The sequence below is a fragment of the Poecilia latipinna genome, unplaced genomic scaffold (genome assembly GCF_001443285.1).
Source record: "Poecilia latipinna isolate Pla-1442-1.1 unplaced genomic scaffold, P_latipinna-1.0 Scaffold100, whole genome shotgun sequence".
In the NCBI taxonomy this organism is placed as follows: domain Eukaryota; kingdom Metazoa; phylum Chordata; class Actinopteri; order Cyprinodontiformes; family Poeciliidae; genus Poecilia; species Poecilia latipinna.
In genome coordinates, this window is record NW_015112716.1 from 423124 (window position 1) to 443524 (window position 20401).

General features: G+C 39.2%; 1 protein-coding gene and 1 long non-coding RNA gene across 6 annotated transcripts in view; one reads left to right on the forward strand and one right to left on the reverse strand.

The window, feature by feature from the left end:
• The first annotated feature begins 4886 nt into the window (after positions 1-4886).
• The window catches only part of LOC106943947 (ninjurin-2), a 35268-nt gene continuing 19753 nt past the window's right edge, over positions 4887-20401 (forward strand). Inside the window, exon 1 of one of the 5 annotated variants that reach the window (XM_015027262.1) lies at positions 4887-7557. In XM_015027262.1, coding sequence (XP_014882748.1) covers positions 7459-7557 — 99 coding nt within the window. In that variant the 5' untranslated portion in view covers positions 4887-7458. The remainder of the gene's footprint in view (positions 7558-20401) is intronic. The other 4 variants (XM_015027246.1, XM_015027243.1, XM_015027258.1 and 1 more) reach the window with 4 other exon arrangements.
• The window catches only part of LOC106943988 (uncharacterized), a 19123-nt gene continuing 6285 nt past the window's right edge, over positions 7564-20401 (reverse strand). Inside the window, exons 2-3 of the long non-coding RNA XR_001424068.1 lie at positions 15039-15180; positions 7564-8084 (exon numbers count right to left, since the gene is read on the reverse strand). This is a non-coding gene — a long non-coding RNA (uncharacterized LOC106943988). The remainder of the gene's footprint in view (positions 8085-15038; positions 15181-20401) is intronic.

A 20401-nucleotide genomic window follows, 5' to 3' on the forward strand; every position in this document is an offset into this window, starting at 1 on the left:
GTTTAAGTTCGCCACAGTAGGGTCACGTGGCCAATGACCATCAGAGCCAATCATGTGCAGGCGACTGCACAGTCCTATTTACATACAGTACTTGAATCGAGGCCCTTTTCTTTTTTTTTTTTTTTTTTGTCTTAAAGTTTATTTATTTTGAAATCGAAGCATCTCAAATAAAATAAGTCATTAACGGCTTAGTGTGGATTTATGGAAAAAGTGGGGCAGGTGTTATTTTATGTTCGAGTCATTTTTTTTTTTCCCCCACAATGGAAATCTTTGATAATGTCCACAATTGGAGCATCAAGAGTGCTTATTAAACATTGCGAGTTCCAACATCCTGAATCACTTCAGAGCACCTTTACTAATGTCTTGTCTTTTTAAAGACAGAGCAGCTGGTCTTCATCTGCGAGAGTACAATAGATCCAGGGCAGGGACGCCGACGGCGTTACGTTGCTGACCCATTTCAGACAATGGGAGTTCTGCTTTATCAAGTGTGTCAGAACATTTGTAGGGTTTGTTTTTTGATGATTTCCTTTGAAAGGAACCTATTAAATTTTGTGTGGCAAAAAAAAAAAAAATGGAGGTGAAGTTATTTTACAGTAAACAGCGTAAAAGTGGACTGGCCAGAACAGGAGATGGTGACGGAGATGAAACATGGTCAAAATGAGTTTCATAATTCTGGACTGTGAACCACAACAACGGAGTTTCTTGCTAAATTAGCTTTTTCTGTTATACCAAAATTCCCAGAACTCTACAGTATTATTTAACGTTATGGAGACGCTGACTGAAAAACAAAGTATTTAATCGTTTCAATGTTGCTTTTGCTTGAGGCTAAACACCTCAACATGACTTTGTGCCACTGAGAAATAGCTAAAATTTTCAACTGCCTATTTTAATTTGCACATATACTTTAATATGCACAGTGGATCCAGTCTTAATGCTATATCCCTAACTTTGATAAGAATAAAACTACATGAGAGTCCTAATGTAAATTAGTTACTTTTGTTGATTCTACAATGGTTTGCAGACATAGGCATTTACACACTTTCCTACATCACAACCACAAACCTCAATATTTTTCTTGACATTTTATGTATGTATAAGAGCAACACAAATTGTATTAAAAAAAAAGAAGAAAAAAGAATCAAGCGTAGCTAACTGGTCGCCGAGGATATCTATTTACTAAATAAAGTCAATCTGCAAGTAATTTTAGCTCATGAATCAGCTGTTCCCCAAAGGAGATTTATTATGCATCTCTGGTGAATGAACAGCATCATGGAGCACAGCGGACGGGTCAGCGAGAAGGTTGAGCTGAAGTTTGAGGCAGGGTTAAGTTACATGAAGGCATTTGTACTTTGGACATTGTGGGCAGGAGTCCAGTCCTGCTGATTAATTCAGGATCTACATACAGCTCGTCAGCAGAGGAAAGCATCAAGCTCTAAGGTATCCTGATGGACAGACGTGCCAAATTTGGACACAGTGAACCAACACCAGCAGATGATCAGCCTCCAGAAATCATTGCAAAATATGGCCTCTCAAGATACTTTACAGGAAAAAAAAAATAGCACCCCACTTAGATACAGAAATAATCAACTTAAACATGTTTCTGTACTGATCCACAACAGATTACCCAAACGCTGTTTTCGAACTGCTCCCTCTGTGTGTTTCTGTATCCATAACGGTTTTCTCTCAGGTGTGTCATGTTCCATGTTTCTGTGTGTTTATTTTTGAGTTTCTGTGTAGTCCTGTGAGTCTGTCTCTGTGTCTTCCCTGTTGATTGCTCCCAGCTGTATCCAGTTCCCTGATTACCTTCCCTGTGTATTTAACCCCACCTGTTGTCTTTGTCTGTGTCGGATCCTCGTCGTGTGTATTGTCATAAGTCAGTGTCGTTTGTGTCACGTCTTGTGTTTCGCTCCAGTAGAACTGTGAAGTCCTGGATAGCGTTAGCTCTCGTTTTTCAGTCCTGTGTGTTCAGTTGCTACCGGTATTTGGCTGTGTGCCTGTCTCTTTGCCGTGCTGCCTGCCTTGGACTGTTTGGGTGCTTATTCATCATTAAACCTTCATCATCACCATAACCTGGGTCTCAGCGTCTCTCCTCACCATCAACAACCTCACACCTTATGACAAGGTGAGGCTGAGGCAAAGGTCTGTTTTTAGCTGGATCTTTGCCTACAGCCTTTAAAAAGCAAAGTTAGTGTGAAGTTTATTAAAACGCCAAGACATCTGCATACTCTTCATTCCTCTTTTATTGTGGTCAAGCAATGAATGGACCAGATGGAAATAAAAACAAACATTCAGAAGGAAAAGAAATCAAAACTATCAATAATTTTGAGTTTAACAAGAAATACATAAACATAGTGTCTCTGTTTGCTTTATTTAAAAGATTTTATTTCACTTGGATGATGTGCAAATAGGTCGTGAACTACTTATGTTAGTCTTACATTGCGCTTTAAACCCTTAAATGTACATCAGCAACAGCAGTGCACTGCTTTTTCTGCATTATATGACTATATAATTGGAACAATGATGTATTTAAGTGCACACTGCTTTCATGCTGAAAGTTTTAAGTTGCTACGGAAGCTTTTTGGGGAAAAAAATAAAATAAAATTACACCACCTCTCCGCCCAGGTGAAAGATAAAAGCGCACAAGCACCTGTTGCTCTGTCAGGAACACGGACTATCGCTTTGATCCGTTACGCCTTCATCCCAGGTCGCCTGCTGTACGTACGTATGCCTATATTTGTACATGAGTGTGGGCAAGACTTTAGAGGCTTGTTTTGATCTGCTGGTGCACGGCTGCTGTTATCAGCTGTCATCAGGAGTGGAGATGTACAACTTTGCTCTGTTAACTTTGAAGTGGCTTCCTGGTAGAGCATTGCATGTGTGTGTGGGTGTGTGTGTGTGTGTCTGAATTTAGAAATAATCAGCTTCTAAAACCTTAGAACGTGACTGGAATAAAGTTGAGACAAGGAAATGTGCGTTTCTGTCATTGCTAATAAGCTCTCTGGCGCATAAAGGCCTCTTTATAGGAGGAGAGACTGGTAGTGTCCAGTAAAGAGTGTATTTGTACGTGCATGCGAGTGTGACAAAGAGGTAGAAAGTGAGAGGTCAGCGCTGCCTGGCACTCAGCTGCTGAAGCCTTCTCTTTGTGAGGAACAGAAAGAGCCACTGAACAAATGACACAAAGACAACTAAAGCGGGCTGACAAAAGACAGAGTCTGCAAACAGATGTTGCCTCAGCTGATTTTAGGGAATCATTCAAAACCAGAACAAAACCGTTTTAAACGCCAGTTCCTGAGAAACACTGCTGCTCACGCCGAAAGACAGGTTTAGCGTCATGAAATACGCTAACTGCTAGCTATTAAGTTCATTTTACAACCACGCGGCACAGAAAGTGTTTGTTTTACAACAGTGACAGAGTTTTTATTTTTCATTTTGGTATTATAAAACATGGGTCATAAACATAAAGAACGTTAACTGAAATTTCTCATTTCTTGTTTGGACTTGTTGCTATTCTTAGGTACTACTTTTTGCAACAAAAAAAAACAAGGCTCCCAGGAAAAGTGAGGCAATATGATGCATAAATTTGCAAACTAGAGTTTATGAGTCAAGCTAAAGTCAAATTCAGACACGTAGTTCCAATGTGGTTCCTAACGCTCGTCAGTTGCGTCAGTGGATGGATGGAGTGAGCAGAAAGCATTTGCATTGTTTAGTAAAGCCAGCACACAAATAGCAGGAGTGAGTTATGGCAGCGTTTTTCTCCTCTACAAAATAGTTTTTTTTACTGTGGCAACCCAGACAAGCCAGCTTTATTTGAGTGGCACATTTCCAGCAACAATTCAAAGTGCTTCACATGATCAGAAGGAAAATAAAAGTAATGGGAAAACGTTGACAGGTTGAAGGGCAGACGAGAGTTTATGACGTTCCACTTGTAATGAAAAGCCAAAAGCTTGCAGAATAAGTGAAAATTGCGCACAATTCCCCTGCTCTAGTTTAGTGGCCTATTTGGGTTTTAATAGGTCACTAAATTGCCAAGTCTTCTAGTCAAAGAAGTCAGAAAAGGTGTGTAGAGATGGGAAAACTTTGACAGCATTTTTAACGTTTTGGAGGATTTCTTAATGACTAAACAGTCGGTTTTTCTAACCTGCAATCGTTGACTTTTCCTCCACTATTATCAGACGCAATCGATTTCTCCTACCGAGTCACAGTGGAGATCACATCTAATGTCCTCTTGGATTTATTGAGTTTCTGCAACATTTCTCACGCAAATTGTTTACAAGGTTTTTAAAAGCAGTTGCCATTTCAAGGAAACTTTAATTATCCTGCCGGTCTCCAATTGCTAGAAATGTCTCATATACTTGACATATACATTAATCACACCCAACTTATCTGAGCTTACCATTAACAGAACTCTGTTTTTTTTTGTTTTTTAGATTTCTATGTCATGCCTGCAGATGTTTTGAAGAAAGAAAAAAAAAAAACAATTTCTCTTGATGATTAATGCAACAGCACTTCACTTTGATGCTGTTCTCTCCACCACAGCTATGTATGAGATGAAATGTTGATCACTTTCATGTTCGCAAACTACATGAGTCATTTTTCTTAATTGATTCACATGACTCTAGGGGAGAACGAGTGATAATTTGTCACGGCAAGCTCAGTCAAGTCAGTTTTATCCATATAGCTCACTGCCACATCGAGAACGGCCTCTATTCTGGTGATAAAGATCCTGCAAGGAATGTTCCTGCAAGCAGGAGTCTTGAGTTCGTCGCTCTGCAATGCACATGAACGTACTTTAAAAAGACGAGGTCTGACAACATATTTAATGATGTCTTACCAGGTTAAAATAAACACACATAGGACGCTGTATCTGTACAGATAAAAACCTAACCTACATCCCCTCATGACAGCCAAGAGATCCATGTTCTCACCATGACTAAAACTGACGATGGCGATGCAGAAAACCTTCCACACGTTTAGGAAACTTATGCGGATTTTGAATTTTAAATTTGCGTGGTGGTGTTATCAGGTGGCATGACCAAGAATGGAGAACAGAAAAGGCTAAGATACCAAGTGGGCAGTAAAGTCAGTTACCGCTTCACATTCAAACGAAGCCCATCAAATCCAGTGGTACTCGAATGGCCTTAGAAAACTGAACCTGTGAAGGAGTCCATAGTGACGAAAACACCAATCAAACCCCCAGGAGAGTATAGTTGCAATGAGATGCACTCCTCCTATGATGACATGATGAGTTTCGTCTCAGGAGAAACTTCATACCAGGAAACAGAAACCTAGGAAGACGGATGGGAGAACAACAACAAAAAAAACAGAACCCAGGATTTCCCAAAGACATGGTGAAATATGAAGGTGTTGGTAAATAGACATTCCTTTTGATCAGATGCCAAACTAATCAAAATGTCAGCATGACGGTGTGCAGTATCATTATTACATCAGTTATTAGCTGGCAGCCAACAACGGGGAGTGAAGTGCTGCCATAAACCGTGGTATAGACTCTACCGTGCCTTCTGAACGGCTGTAAATATTAACAGCCGCAGTTCGTTCCAGAGAGGTGCGACTCTGCGAGACTCGTTGCCAGTTCCTCTGTAATTTGACACACCTCCACCATTTCTCTCGGTTGCCGTTTCTTAAGAATAACTACTTGGAAAATTAAATTTTCCTTAAACACTTTTTGTTTAACACTTTGGCAAAACACATTTGCGCATGAATCAATTTACAGGTTAGGATCTAACTTGTGTTTTCTAATTGTTTACACAGTTATAGCCTGAAATTCATTTTATAGGCTTGAAGCGTTTTTAAATGAACAGTTCCTGATATTTCTGGACATAGCGTATTTTTAATTATACTGCAATGGGTGTCATTTTTATTGTGCTACAATACTATTTCTGAGGCATGCTGCTAGTATTCATTTCCCTTAGAACATTTTACATCTTGCGCTTTATGAATTTTCAGATTTTATTTTCAGAATTTGTTTACACGTCAACATAACGGGGTACCAGATTTGTGCTTAAGTCATAAATATGTGAGGTTCAAATGGTTCAAAGATTACCGTAATCCTTCTGAAAATGGTCATGAAAAAACTGAAGTTTGAAAGCCGGAAGCTTGCAGGGCAATTGCTTCACACCACACCAAAAGATTCGAAGCAAAACATACGGAAATATTGAGACGTATAAGCAATCTAGAATCTGTGAATGCATTCCCTCTCAAACCTCAGTCTTTCATCTTAGGTAAACCAAAACCTTTCCAAAGTAGTATTTATCCACCTGGTACAAACCTAACACTGGGAGAGATAAGCAAATATGTTTACCAAATAACTTAAGCTGTTCTGTCGACATCAGGATTTATCGTTTGGAGGAGGATCTGTAAATGTCATCCTCCAAATAATCTTGTTTTTTTTTTTTGTTTTTTTTTTCCTTCTTGGAACCAGAAAATAAAAAGGTTTTGGCTAAATGAGCCGTCTTGTGCAAGCTTCTTCTGGGAACAGAAATTAAATGCCTGTGGGTTTGTGTTTAACCTCCAATTTAGGGATTAATTTAGTCACTTTCAGTCCAATAAAGTACACATAAGTATAAAAAAAAATCTATCACAGCCTTTTGAACAGCCTCAAAATCCTCAAAAGACAGCAGGGAGAAGGAGAATGAAGCAACAAAAACAAAACCCGTTGCTCAGGCAGCATCAGCTCATATTCCGGGGACTTTCTGGAAGTTTAATCAGCTCAAGAGAAATGAAATTACACGATGAGCCGGGTCTCATTATTAGAGAGAAACCTACAGGAGAATGACTATAACAAGCAGGTGAAAATCTTTACCTTTACTTGATAAAGACCTAATCTAGAATATATAGTTGTAACCAGATATTTACTGACACTTTTTGAAAACTGCCTGACATTAAATGAGGCCAAACATTACGCTTTTAAGTGGGAATAATTAACATTTGCCATATTTCAATTGCCGACAGCCAGCGTTCTGTTCTCGAGGAGACAAAGCGGTGAGTCTCCTGAAAGTCTATTGTTGTGTTCCAGTGAATTTCTTGCAGAAAACCCAAAGTAGGAATGGTAGTGTGGCAATAGTACTGATAATTTTCAAATATTGGAGAATATTTTTCCACTGTGAATTATGATTGTTTTCCAGGTTTTAACAAACTACAATAGATTAAGTGTCTAAAAAGACAAAAAAAAAGAAAAAAAAAAAGAAGAAGAGAGCATCAGACAGACAGATTGCAAAGTGTGAATCGGTGAGAGGAGGAGACCAGGATGGACTGAATAAGCCGTTTGTTTGTCCCTCTGTTGTCCTGCCTGGCCTTACTTGGTGCTCGGCGCCTGGCTTCCAGGGCATCTTCCTTTCACAACCACCTCTGCCATCGTCGCATTGGCATTTTTTCGCTGCTGTGGGAGCGACTCTAAAGCGTGTGTTTAGCTCGACTTCTGGAGCGCTCGCTGCAGGCCTGATGATGCAGGGACTGGGGAAGACGGAGAGAGGAGAGCAGGGACGCGACATCGACCTGGCGTCAATGAGATCCACCATGCCAGCCAGCGGCCCACTGCAGGTTAGTGCGTCCCAAACAGACGGACCAAGTCGGATGAATAAGAGAAGTTTTCCTGCTTTGCTCTGGTTCTTCTTCACTGCATTCCCTCCGTTTACGTTTACGTCTCCCTTTTCTCTTTCATCTTTGTTGCGTCCCTCCTGGCATATCTGTCCCTCTGAATCACTGCTCCTGTCTTGGCTGCGCCACGCAGCTGTGGTATGTCCTGCGCAAGTGAGAGCTGAGGATCAGAGGGTTGCCGCTTGCCTCTTTAAGGTTTAGGTTCAGAGTCTGTACACTGTTCCGAGACAGAGACGTGATCGCAACATCAATCAAATATCAATTAGGACCAAGGTGTGAAGGTTAATAATGGATTCTAATGGAGCCATTGTAGGTTTTAGGAGCAGGCGAAGAAGAGAAGGTCACCGACAGGATAAAAATCTGACACAAAAGGATGGAGAGTTTACTTTGTCACAATGACAACAGCATCATATTTAATCTGTATATTTATGACACTTCTATCTCCAGACAGACACCAGCTCCCCAGGAACCTGCAAAGACACACAAATAAAGACAACAGATGGCTGGATGGATAATGAACAGAGTTATATACAAGCTAAACATACAGCAGTCTGATTTGTTTACATCTAAAACAATGGCGTGTACACTTTCTAGATCCAGTCAAACCTGCCAGCCATCAATTAATGAAATTACACAACCAGTCCAACTCTAAACACGTATCCACGTTTGAGTGAGTCACCCTGTAAGAATGAACCTTATTTGTGCCGACAGCCTCAGTAAGAAAGGAAAACATTGTCCTTTGTGGTGTTGGTACGCAGCTACAGAGATAGCAGAAGCTCAACACCTCACAGAGGAGCTTCTAGCCACAATCTGCCGTCGCTTATGTCTGTTGCGACATATGGCTTTGCACAAAGATGTGTGGCCAAGTCCTCACCGCAACTATTCACCGCTGGTGGCTTTAATATCTGTCGACAGATGAAATGAGAAGCATATCATCAACACTGAAATGAGTTCGTGTTGTAGTGAGCCTCTAGGGCATAGCAAAGTGTACATCCTGTTGGATAACTAAGACTGTTTGATGCCTCAGCCATGCCACTCGCGTGTTGTTTGAGCGAACAGATGGTAGCTACTGCAACTTTAAAGACATTGTGATCATAATGTATGTGTGACTATAAATGCCAGCGACAATGCGCGAGAGAAATATCTTAGTCCCAGCTGTGTAGTGAGATTAGATGTGGTTTGACCTACAAATTCAAACCTCTGCTGATGTTGCACAATAACCGAAGGGTCTGAAATTAATAGCACGTTGACTCAGACTGTTAGGGGATACTATTTGAGATCTTTTTTCTTCATTTCACATCGCCGCAGTGCCATGACGCAATTCCTAAGAATTAACGCGTAACCTTAAATCCCGTCTAGCTGTGATCCGGGATGATAACATTGACTGAACCCGGGATATTTCATTTGGACTCCTGAGTTTTTCATCCGTCTGTGTGTGTAGCCATCATGATGAATCTATTTCCATGGTGTGAAGGCTTTGCACCTCCAAGTCACTCTCTATGTATAGCGCACGGCAGCAGTGTGTGGAGTGCTGATAAAGACTTAGAAATAATCACATGGCCTCTCAAAGCACGAGAGTCAAGTTTCGATGTTAGTAAAAGAGAGAACACTCCGAACGAATGTTCTATGTTTAGAAGCAATACTGCTCTTTTTGCGATACCATCTCCTATCCGATTCTGTCAACAGTCTTTTTTTTTTTTTTAAACGACTTTTGACGCAATGTGTGTGAAGATGTGTGGCTTTTGAAGGAAATGGCTTCTTTTACACTGATGAAGCCATAATCTGGAAAGAAAATTTAGATTTAGATTACCACTTATACTCAAATAATTGATTGTTGCCTTTCTATTCATATCCTATGGAGAAACTAAGAAAAACAAAAAAAATATATGAATTGGTCAATAATAGATATTGTTTACCTCTACAACCTTTTGAATCCTGTTGTCATAAGTCAGCACTAGAAATACTGAAAGCGACCCAAAATAGAACTAGTAAATTCACCAAATTCCTTAGTTAATCCTTCAGGTTTTCTCTGTTTATTTTCCCCATAGGCACATGTATTCAGGTCTGTGTATTCATTAGTCATTTCCCCCCCCAGCTCCTCAGTTCAGGCCTTAAGTCAGCTACAGGTCACTCTGATTTCCAAGAACCAGAACAAAGTTCTTGTTGGCCAAGGCATTTGGAAAAACTCAGGCGCAAAACTCCTGGGAAGTCCTCACGTTGCCTGTCTTCTCCAGCATTTGATTATAAAAGTTGTCAGACATTGCACAGAAACAAAATCTGCAAGTTATTCAAGTATAATAGATTATCAACATAGCATCACATCAAAGATGACTCTCTTAATCTGATGTAGAAACTAAACAACCCCATAATATATATATTTGTTTGTTTTTCCCCCAGTGAGAAAAAAACCAATATGTTTAAAGTAATGGGAAGTTGCAAATCTCGAGTTGCTGAAAGGCATGGAATGTCTTTCAGCTTGAAAGCAACTTGTCTGTCCGATATAGGCAGTTTAGTCACACAGACAACAGGACTTTATTCCAACAGCTCCTAAGGTAGTTCCCAGAACTTTTTGTTCACCCTAAAACCTCTGAGGTCCCTCATAAATCAGTGTGGATGTATATCCCCTGTCCTAATGTCAAGGTGTAAACAGAACTTTGACAACTTGAATCCCAGCAGCCTTTCCTGTATGGCAGTCAGAGTCGGTTCTTCAAGGTAAACAAGTCTGAACTGGTTAGTCAGTGACTTTGTCAGACAATGGAAGAAGAGGGGCCACTGTTGGGCAAGTCTGCACAATTTAATATTTATATGCGTTATTACGTTCATTTTCCATCCCTACATTATATTGCAGAACTTTGTGTGTGTGTGTGTAACTGTTACATTCAGGCAGGGGGTGTGAAGTACAAGAAGCTGTGCGATTGTCTTTGCGATTCTGGAAACTTTTGAGTGTAATCTCCAAATGAGACGAGACTTTAAACTGTTGTAATGACTGACGATCTGACAACCCATTCAGAACATTACCTTTAATTTGTAAAAAAATAAAAATAAAAATAAATAAATAAATAAATAAATAAATAAATATGAAAGGATTATTTCCCCTCTTTCTAATAAAATATCTCCTACTTTGTTAGCCGATCACAAATAATCTCAATAAAACGCGCTGATGTTTGTTAAATACGAAAACATTCAAGTGGTGTAAATCCTGTTGCAAGGCACTCCAAGTGAATATATATTTGATCAGTTTATATTTTAACAAACTGATCAGAAACGGGTTCAGAACATGGCTGGGTGAAATTCCTTGCCCCCATCTGGGGAGAGTAAACACACACCCTATGACACATTTTCATTTTTGACCCGTTGTTTCACTTGTTTTCCATGCAGTCATTTGAAAACTGAACTTAAAAATGATAGTACTGTCAACTCCGATTAGCTGCATTTATGGTGATCAGTTAAGCTTAATCAAAAAATGGTTCAACTTTGAACAGCTGGAAAGCAAAAGAGATGTTAATGATTACCGGGTGATGTGCATCTGATTTCAAAATTTTACTTTCATTTCAATATGACTCATCATTCTGGCAGCATGTGGATTTTCTTTCATCTTCTTTTTATATATAGTGTGTAAAAAATTGCACTCACGAGTATTCATATTTGCATACAGTCTGACAACATATCGAATTAAAAGCCTCTTAGGACTTCTGGTGTGTGTTTGGGATTATTGTCCATTTGAACCACCCAATTATGTTCATAATCTGAGACAAAATTGACGATTTTTTAGGTAATTCCTGTATCCTACTCTTGCATTTTTCTCCAGTAAAACAGCCCATAGCATGACGCTTCCACCACTATATTCAACTGCTGGTGTATGATTCCTAAGTTTGAAAGGCTCGTCTTCAATTGTCACAGATACCAAAGTATTTTTCTTGTTTGATTGTAAAACTTTCATTCAAGGAGAATTTAGCTTTTCAATGTGGGCACTGCCAATTTAGGCCAAGTTGCAGCTTTAAAAAGGCAGTTCACAAACAATTTCCCCCTTTTTCTCAGAGTTTGCATGAGCCCAATAAAGCCTAGATTGACTGATACTATAGAGTGTCAGATATAAACAATTAAATCATGACCCCCGTCTCCCCGTCTCTTGCTCTCCTCCTTTCTCGTAAACTCATAATTACATTGTCAGGGTGAAAAAGAGCAGTTATCTGGCACCATTATTGTCACCACAAACTCTGCTTCCCCTTGGGCTGGAATCTTGTTTTCAGCTAGTGACAGACTCATTCTGCTCTCTGCATGATACGGTTTATGATGACAGTAATGTCAAATTAAGTTAAGTGGCTCCTCAGAGCACAGGAATAAATCACGACGAGCGGAGTTTGGGCTGAGAGTTTTGTGCCACGCTTTTTCGTCTTTGTCCACTTCGTCCTAGTCGCGCTTGCCAAGAAGCAGCAGGAAGCCCCTCTCTCTAACGCCTGGGCTGGCTCGCTGGGACTCTACAACACTACAACTCAAGTATGCATGCACACACCCCAGCAGATGCACATAAATCACAAACGCACACTAGGCCTGTAAAGCTAGCTTCTCTCATTCACTCTCAATCTTGTCTGAGGCACTTTTGTGACTCCTTATGTACTCTTCTCTTCAACAACAACAAAAAAACATTACTGGATATACGTTTTTCTTTCAGGTAAATATTTCATCATTAAACAAAGAGTCCATGCACGTAGTTCGGATACGAATACAGAACTCCTTTCTGAACTTGTTTCATAAGAAGTGGTGCTAAAACGAGAAGTGACATTTATTGTAACTGTCCTCGACTTTCTCGATGGAATGTGTTGCTATTCGCTAGGTTGTTGGGCTTATGCGTTTGTGTTAAGACTGAGGTCACTCGGAGGTAAATACAGACCTCTTTCTATCTGTGTTTCCCTGCCCTTCGGCAAAGCGGTTAGGTCACTGGATAAGACAAAGTGAGTGTCTGTGGGAACAAACCCAGACCTGAATTTTTCTGCTTGGTGTTGCATGCATGCCTGGCAGCTTCTATGTGCATGTATACAAATGCAGACGTATACATAAGTGTATTTAAAAAAAAAGGAATGCAGATTTAAATTACAAGCTTTGGAGGTGGGTGTCGTGTCTAATCAGAGGTACAAAGGGCATAATGCAAGTTTACAGAACAAATTTGTGAAAAAATGACAAGAACTTGTGTCCAAAATTGGATCGTTGCCAATCCAGAGGCGTAATGTAAGATTTTCCAGAGGTATAAAGATCTAAAGTTGAGGCAAAGCATTAAGGAATTGTTTTTATTGCTTGCAGCAGTGGTTCAGGCTTACATCATCTAGCCATTGTCAATGAAGCGCCTCACTGCGTCTGTGGTGCTGATGGAGCTAGCGTTAGCTTCGTCACAGTGAGATCAGGCCTACTGGGACACAAAGCCACTGTTATTTATACTTATTAATTCTTCTCTGCATGAATCCATAACAGAAGTGGAAGTCATAAATTCTTGTTTCACGCACAATCCACAACCATTGTCTATTAATGCAATCATGACTTTAGAAAAGTCATGAATGTAAAGTCCGAACTTTAAAATGATTTGGATTATATTTATTGATCACTGATGACCATAAAGCACAAGAAACTATTTCTGTTGCGTGCCATAGAAAGATCATATAGACACACTTGTGTTGCACTTTCAACATTTCCCATGACCAAAACTATGCTTCACATATTTTTTTTTTTTTTCCAGCATCACATCTCCCTGTGCAAACATCTAAACATTTTATTTATGGGCTTCTGTGGAGTTGAATAAATAGCCATACTGATGTTTAGTTACCTCTACTGTTCTCAGCAGTGTGAGTGTATTGGTGCATGACTTTCACAGTGAAAAACAAACATCCTCGGCGTCTGTCGGGCAAACCACTTACATTTCTTTTCCACAAGCAAAGCAGTAACACAAAAGTGTTGATCAGGCATATTAAGCAACTGGAGCCACTAAACAGTAGGCCTCCATAAGATATGTTATTGCTGTAGCTGGACCCCAGTCTGCTACAATGCTGGAATGCCGGGACCAAGTTAATGAACTGGTATTAATAATTCAGTGCTGAAGGGCTTTCTCAAGAGTAAATTAGAGCGGTGGTTTCAAGATCTTTAGTGTTTGAGATAATTATGTAGCTCTGTGATTGGCATGGGTGCTAATCATGTAATTTCCTAATGTTAGATTCATTGTTGGAGTTTATTTGCACGTAGGTCTTTTTCAAGTTCCAGTTTGGAAAAAGAAGGAACAGCAGGAATGTGGACAGCTATTTTAGGGTAATCTAGACTGATAAGTTGATTGTATTGTTTTTTTGTTTGTTTGTTTTTTTTTAGCTTCAGTGGTTTTGACCAAGAAACGGAATAAGCAGGATCATAAATAAGCAAAGAAGTTATCATGATGGCAATAAAATACCAGAAAAACAAAATAAAATCTGAGATTTCAAATGATCTAGATCACCGTCCAGTGATAACCATAAAATACAATAAACTATTTCTGTTTTAAGCTACAGAATAACATACAGGCTTTGATCCAGAAAATTGTTTTGCTTAATGTGTGCAAAGTGGATCTTTACAGGTGGGAATTATAGGAATCATCTTGACTGGGTGCATGTGTGCTTTCCAATATGTATAAAAGGTATGCTTTAAAGTGAAGCAGCATGTGCCCACATGTATAGATGAGCACCACACTGGAAGAGTTGCATCTGTGTGCATGCAGAAGACACTTCTTTACCTGAAGGAATGTTCACAGTAGACATTTATATAGTTAGTTGTGTAGTTAGTTGTGTATGCATATTTATGTCCTATAGGTCCAATATATGCGTTTTCCCCCTGCAACATATGTCCGCAAGGCAAACACAGTCTGAAGTATATATACACATAATAAAAGGAAAATCATAAACCTGGATCGATGGTTGATCATGTCTGACTGGTTGAACCAGCACAGGCTACTCTTGTAAAACCTCTCTTCTCTTTGTCTCCAACTGTCACATTTCAAGTACAGGAAAATAAAGTCGGCAGTCATTGAAACCAAACTACAGTACAGTACACATCAAAAGTCTGCACACCCTAGTTAAACTGTCAGGCTTTTGTGATGTAAACAAATGAGAAGACCAAGATAAGCTCATTTGAGTAGGAATGTCACCTGTAATGTGCGCATCGAACGGCTGCGTTCAAGTTCACGTTAAGCAAGAGCTAAAACACACCTAGTCAGTTAAAGTTCCACTCATTAATAGCAGATGCATTCAATTTGGTTTGGAAGGTTTTTTCTTGACATTTACAGGAGAACCTGAATGTTCCACAACACATTTTAAAACTCAAGTAAAGGTACTTGTTTACTTGCGTTGCATATTGTCCTGCAGCCACTGGTGCAGAATTCTTGGAACTCGGGAAACGGGATAACTCTCACTCACGGGAAGCGAATGCTGCAGACGGTGATGAAGGCCGGGGCCACGAAAGCCAGGAAGTCGCTGGGAAGAATGTCCTGTGACGTCACTTGAGTTTGACGGCCCGGGGGGAGGTTCAAACTCCCAACATCTGTGGGAAAGAACATCTCTGTGGAAAGAGAAAATTAAAAGAAAACCACTCTGAAATACCACTTTCTCGTTTCAGGAGTTCTCCGTTCTCATAGCACCTGCTCGCACGATTGCACATCTCCTCTTCTACCCAAAACATATCCACTCAGTGTTGCTGTTTATACTAAATCACACACAAGCCTTCAATTAGTGTGCCCATCCGAAAATCCACTTGTCTTGTTTGCTTTGGATACAGCCAACTGTAAATTGAGATTAAAGCGTGGCAGTTTGTCTTTTTTAAGTCATTGGATTTTAAATCAGTCAAAACCTCAAACGCTGTTGGGACTTGTTTTCTAACCGCAGTGTTTGCCACGGCACTCAAAAGCTCACATGACTCAGGTCCTTTGATCCTTTAATGATTTTTAAAGGCTCAGCACCTACAGTGTGCCACGCAGAGACAAAGAGCAAAGAGGAAACATGCACGTACTTTGGAGAAAAAAAATATGTACTTTGAATGGCTATAACATTTGTTGACTGTGCAGAAACGGCACTTTGCAAAAGTATTCATACCCCCTTAACCTTTGTCCTCATGTTAAAAACACAAACTTTGGGATTTTATGACGGACCAAAACAAAATATTAAATTGTTAATATAAAAGACATCATCTATTGTTTACAAATCATTTTAAGTTAAGTCTGGCATGCATTTTTGTTCAGGCTAATCTTAACTAAAGATTACAGTCTCAATATGAAACCACTTTCAGGATAATGTTTAGGGTTAGATCAATTATGTAAATGGGACTTCTTTTTCCAGTCCTTCAATAACGCTTTCTTCTTGCCACTTTTTCACAAAAAGCCTGATTTGTACAATAGTTATTTCAGCATTTTTTCCTCCCCACTTGAGCTGTGGATCTCTGAAGCACCTTTAGAGTTACCATAGGCCCATTGTCTGCTTCTCCGATACTCTCCTTGCTTGGCCTGTTTAAGTAAATAGCCACATCTTGTCCAATCTGCTGTAGCGCCATACTCTTTCCGTTTTCAGATGATTGAATAACCAGTGCTCTGGGATGTTGAAAAGCTTTTAAAGCTCTTTTCACAGCTTTAAACGTTTCCACATCTTTGGTGTGTTTCTTGGTTTTCTTGATACCATTTAATAACTTATGTTCTCCAAAAAAATAAATAAATAAATAAATAAATAAAACACCTGAGCCATTCACAGAACAGCTGGATTTATGCTGAGATTATGTCACACAAATGTGGAGTCTATTTATTAATAAAGGGAATGAATTTTGCAGGTATTTGGAGCACTTGATTTATATATCCGTTCCCTTTCTTCAAAATCATGCACCATTTGTTTGTACTGATTGACGTTTGCAAAGTATTGTGTTATATACCATTTTACCATGCTCACCAATGTCACCAAGAATCTAAAAAAAGTCCTGCTATTCGTATTTTTATCAGTCTGCTGCTTCACTTACTGAAACTGTATCTGACGCCAAAAGATTTCCCTGATGCCCGATGTAGACCACAGTTGTTTCAGCTTTGTGTTAGTTCTGTATAAAAACCAAACTTGGAAAAAGTTCGTTTAACAACCAGAGTGCAATTACAAAGCCATAAAGTCCTTCTAAACATCCTCCACTACGTGTCTGAACCGCTCTCTGGTGGACTTTGTTTATCCACACCGTTCACTCTGTGCAGACTGACATGTCTGTATCAACAGTTAAGTTTTGCAAAGAATTTTTTTTTTTTTTAAACAGTCGGCGGTTTCAATTCCTGCTGTGTATGATGCTACAAACACACACCGTTTTGAGCCAGATCTGCAAACACCAGCTGGAGATATTAAATCACCTAACAATGTTTAGAAATGTGGGCCCAAAGACTGTTTATAAATTCAGTTGAAAAATCCGGATTACAAATGTTTCTCTGTGTGATGCGCCGGGAAGCATCTGTTTTGTTTTGTTTTTTTAAACCTTAAAACAGAGTGAAAATTAATGGCAGAAACGGTTTCCCCTGCTGTTTTAAGTTTCCACAGTGAAGTTAACTTTTTCTCATGCAGTTTTACACAAAGAAGCTGCAAGATATCAAGGTTAAATCTGATTCTTCTTGTTGGGAAAACACTCCTGATCTAGAGGCCCTCTGTATCTGCCCTGATGGGTCAGAACTGTTGGGGCACAAAGAAGTGGATTATCAAGATTTTAAGTCTTAAAAATAAACTACTGTATTTCCCGGACTACAGAGCGCACCATACTATAAGCCGCTCCTACAATTTAAAAACAACAACAACAACAACAACAACAAAAAAAACCTGGAAACGTACATGTATAAGCCGCACCTGTCTAAGCCGCTGGTATCTCCATCGTTCACCAAAGCCGAACCCTGGTTTTATTCACACCAAGCTTACATGCAGCAGCTCTATTTCCCTCCTGTACTGCCAGATCGATGGCCCTCAACTTAAAAGCTGCATCATACGAGTTTGAAGAAATTTCTCCATCGTGCCTGCTTCTTGCATGTGCTTGTTCTAAATGAAAATTAGCACTTTCTTCTTTGATTTTCAATTTTGACTTCCAATGATTCACTTCCTGCTAAAGCGCCCCCTGGCGGTTGAAGAAAAATCCACAGAAAAGCCGCACCGGGCTACAATCCGCATGGTTCAAAACTTAGGATGAAATGTAGCGGCTTATAGTCCGAAAAAAAAGGTAGGTTGTATTAAAGTTTGTAATCTTTTAGTCCATCAAACATTTTCTTGTTTTAAAAATAATGTCAACATTAACTGAAATGAATCACATGTAGTCTGGAGGTTCAAAAAGCATGAAATATTGTCTGCCTATTTTACATTAAAAAAAAAAACTAATAAAGGAAACCAATACCAAAAAAACAAAGCAAAGATTCAGATTGTCTGTGTTCTTCGTAAACTCACATAAGTTAATAAAGTTAAACATGATAATATTTTTTATAAAATCACATAGAGACTGAAATGCACAAAGTTGAGCAGTACTATCCAAAGTTTTTGCTTAAATTCCAAACTTATAATTTGGGGTATTTAGTTTTTGTTGTTATATTTTCCTCTGCTAAACAAATACACACCAGACATTTTAACGGAACAAACAAAGCAACTTGATTTGTGTAGAAAAGATTTAAGTAAAAATCACCGTTATGATAACCGAGACATTTTCAAGTAAAAACTCCTTTTTCGAGTCCTGAATACTTCAGGTCATTTTAAAATTTAAAAATCAAGAGTTCACCATTTGGCACATCGGAGCGGCGGTTCAATGGACGGATGGACAGATAAAACAAAGGCCACACTGAGTTTGACGGAGGGAAATGTTCCTGCTTTTGAGCACAAAACTTCACACACATAAAAATCATCACAGTGACACTGAAAACACTTGTGTTTATGATCATGTTTGTAAAGTTACCATGACAGCGAGCTGTGGGACGGAGAACATTGCAAGTGCACACACTGCTGGCATATGATAGAAATCAAGATCCACCTGGCACAAACCCACAAGAAGTGTCACACAGTTAAATGCACGCACACACACACACACACAAGCATGTCCGCCAAGGGGTATTATGATCATATTACAGTATTTAAAATACATCAGCCTCTTTCATAACATGCTCCTGCAGGATGACTGACGGAGAATAACCAGGTGTTTATGGACTCTTTTTCCACACAAACACACACAAACACACACGATTAAAACATCAAAAGTTGATAATTGCAGTAAAATTACAAAACATACTATCAACTTTTACTCCAAGAAAAGAGAACGTAAAACACGAATAAGGTGCTTTAAAGTTTAAAAGGCAAGAAAACAGAATTCCACATAAGGCACCAGTTTAAAGCGTGTGCAGTCAAAAGTAGTTCCTAAAATGGGCCAAAAACGTTTTTAAAAGATCATCAGATTAAATTCCTCTTTCTTTATAGACATATGCACAGAGTGGGCTAAGTTAATCACTACCCAATGTTCTAAATAACATGAACCCACTCTAGGAGCAAATTACATTATCATCGTTTCTCCAACTTATGTAATATCGTAGTCGTAGTCGGATGGAAATGTAGTGACGACAAGGCGTGGCTGCGTCACGCTTGGAGAGCGAAGACTTGTGGGACTGAGTCAGTCTATGACTCTGTTATAATTGTTTATGCTCTTATGCTTTGGTTGGACCACAAATGTTTGTTGATCTTTGATGAGGCTTCCTCTTCTTGCATGTCCAAGAGTTATTTAAGCAGGACTATTCACTGCTTACTTGTGTGTCGCGATTAAAATTTGGATAAAGTAGATATTAACATTTTATGCACTTAACACAACAAAGCTACACAAATTAAGTACAATTGTTATTAGAAGTTATATATCATACATACAAATTGATCTTACTGCAGTTAATATTTAATCCTGATTCCTACTCAGATTTGGTTGTTTTTTTTAAATGTCTGTTTTTATGTCCAGATTTTTTCTTGTTCACTATTTTTAAGGTTCACCTTTATGTAAGCAAGACTGAGCTAAGTAGTAAGCATCTCACTGTATCACAGCATACATCTTGATAAACAGATAATATTCTGAGACTGATCAAATTAAAGTAAAGCAGCATTAAACGGCGCGGCTGTTATGTAATCTGTAAACGACAGGGCTGCCCAAGGAAGTCATGCAGAGCAGAAAGCAGCCAGGTCCAGAGTGAGGAACTGAAATAGGAAACTCAGTCATATCATGTGGCCCAAGTTGGAAAAGGGCATCAGCTGATAACAGATCAGAGCCAAGCTTCCTCTGCTCCTCTCAGATGGCAGATGGAGGCCCGGGTGGGAAAGAGAACACGCTCCAGAAGTCCAAGTTAGAAACCGATGCGCGGGTTAGCAGAAGGTTCCTTGTGTTCTTTCCCCGAGTCCGGTCGGCGTAAAAATCGGACTGTGTTTTCTCTCTGTGTGGGGGGTCAGTGTTTCTTTAAGTGAGACCGCTTCACAGCTGGGGGTCTGACACAAAAGGTCACTGAAGGTTGGCAAGTTCACTATTTATTTGTTTTTATTTCTCACACATACCCAAAAGTAAAATGGAAATAAAAATTTTGCAAATTTAAAGCTGCCTTTTAAAGAATCTGTAATTGTTGTAGAAGATTTAACTCCAGATTTGTTGAGTTTATAAACCTTTATGGTTTTGTCATTTAAAAAGTTAATGTTAATCTATGATTTTTTTTTTTTTTTTTTTTTTTTTTTTTTTTAAAAATTTTGGGTTTTTTTTCAAAAAAAAATTTGGGGGATACTTT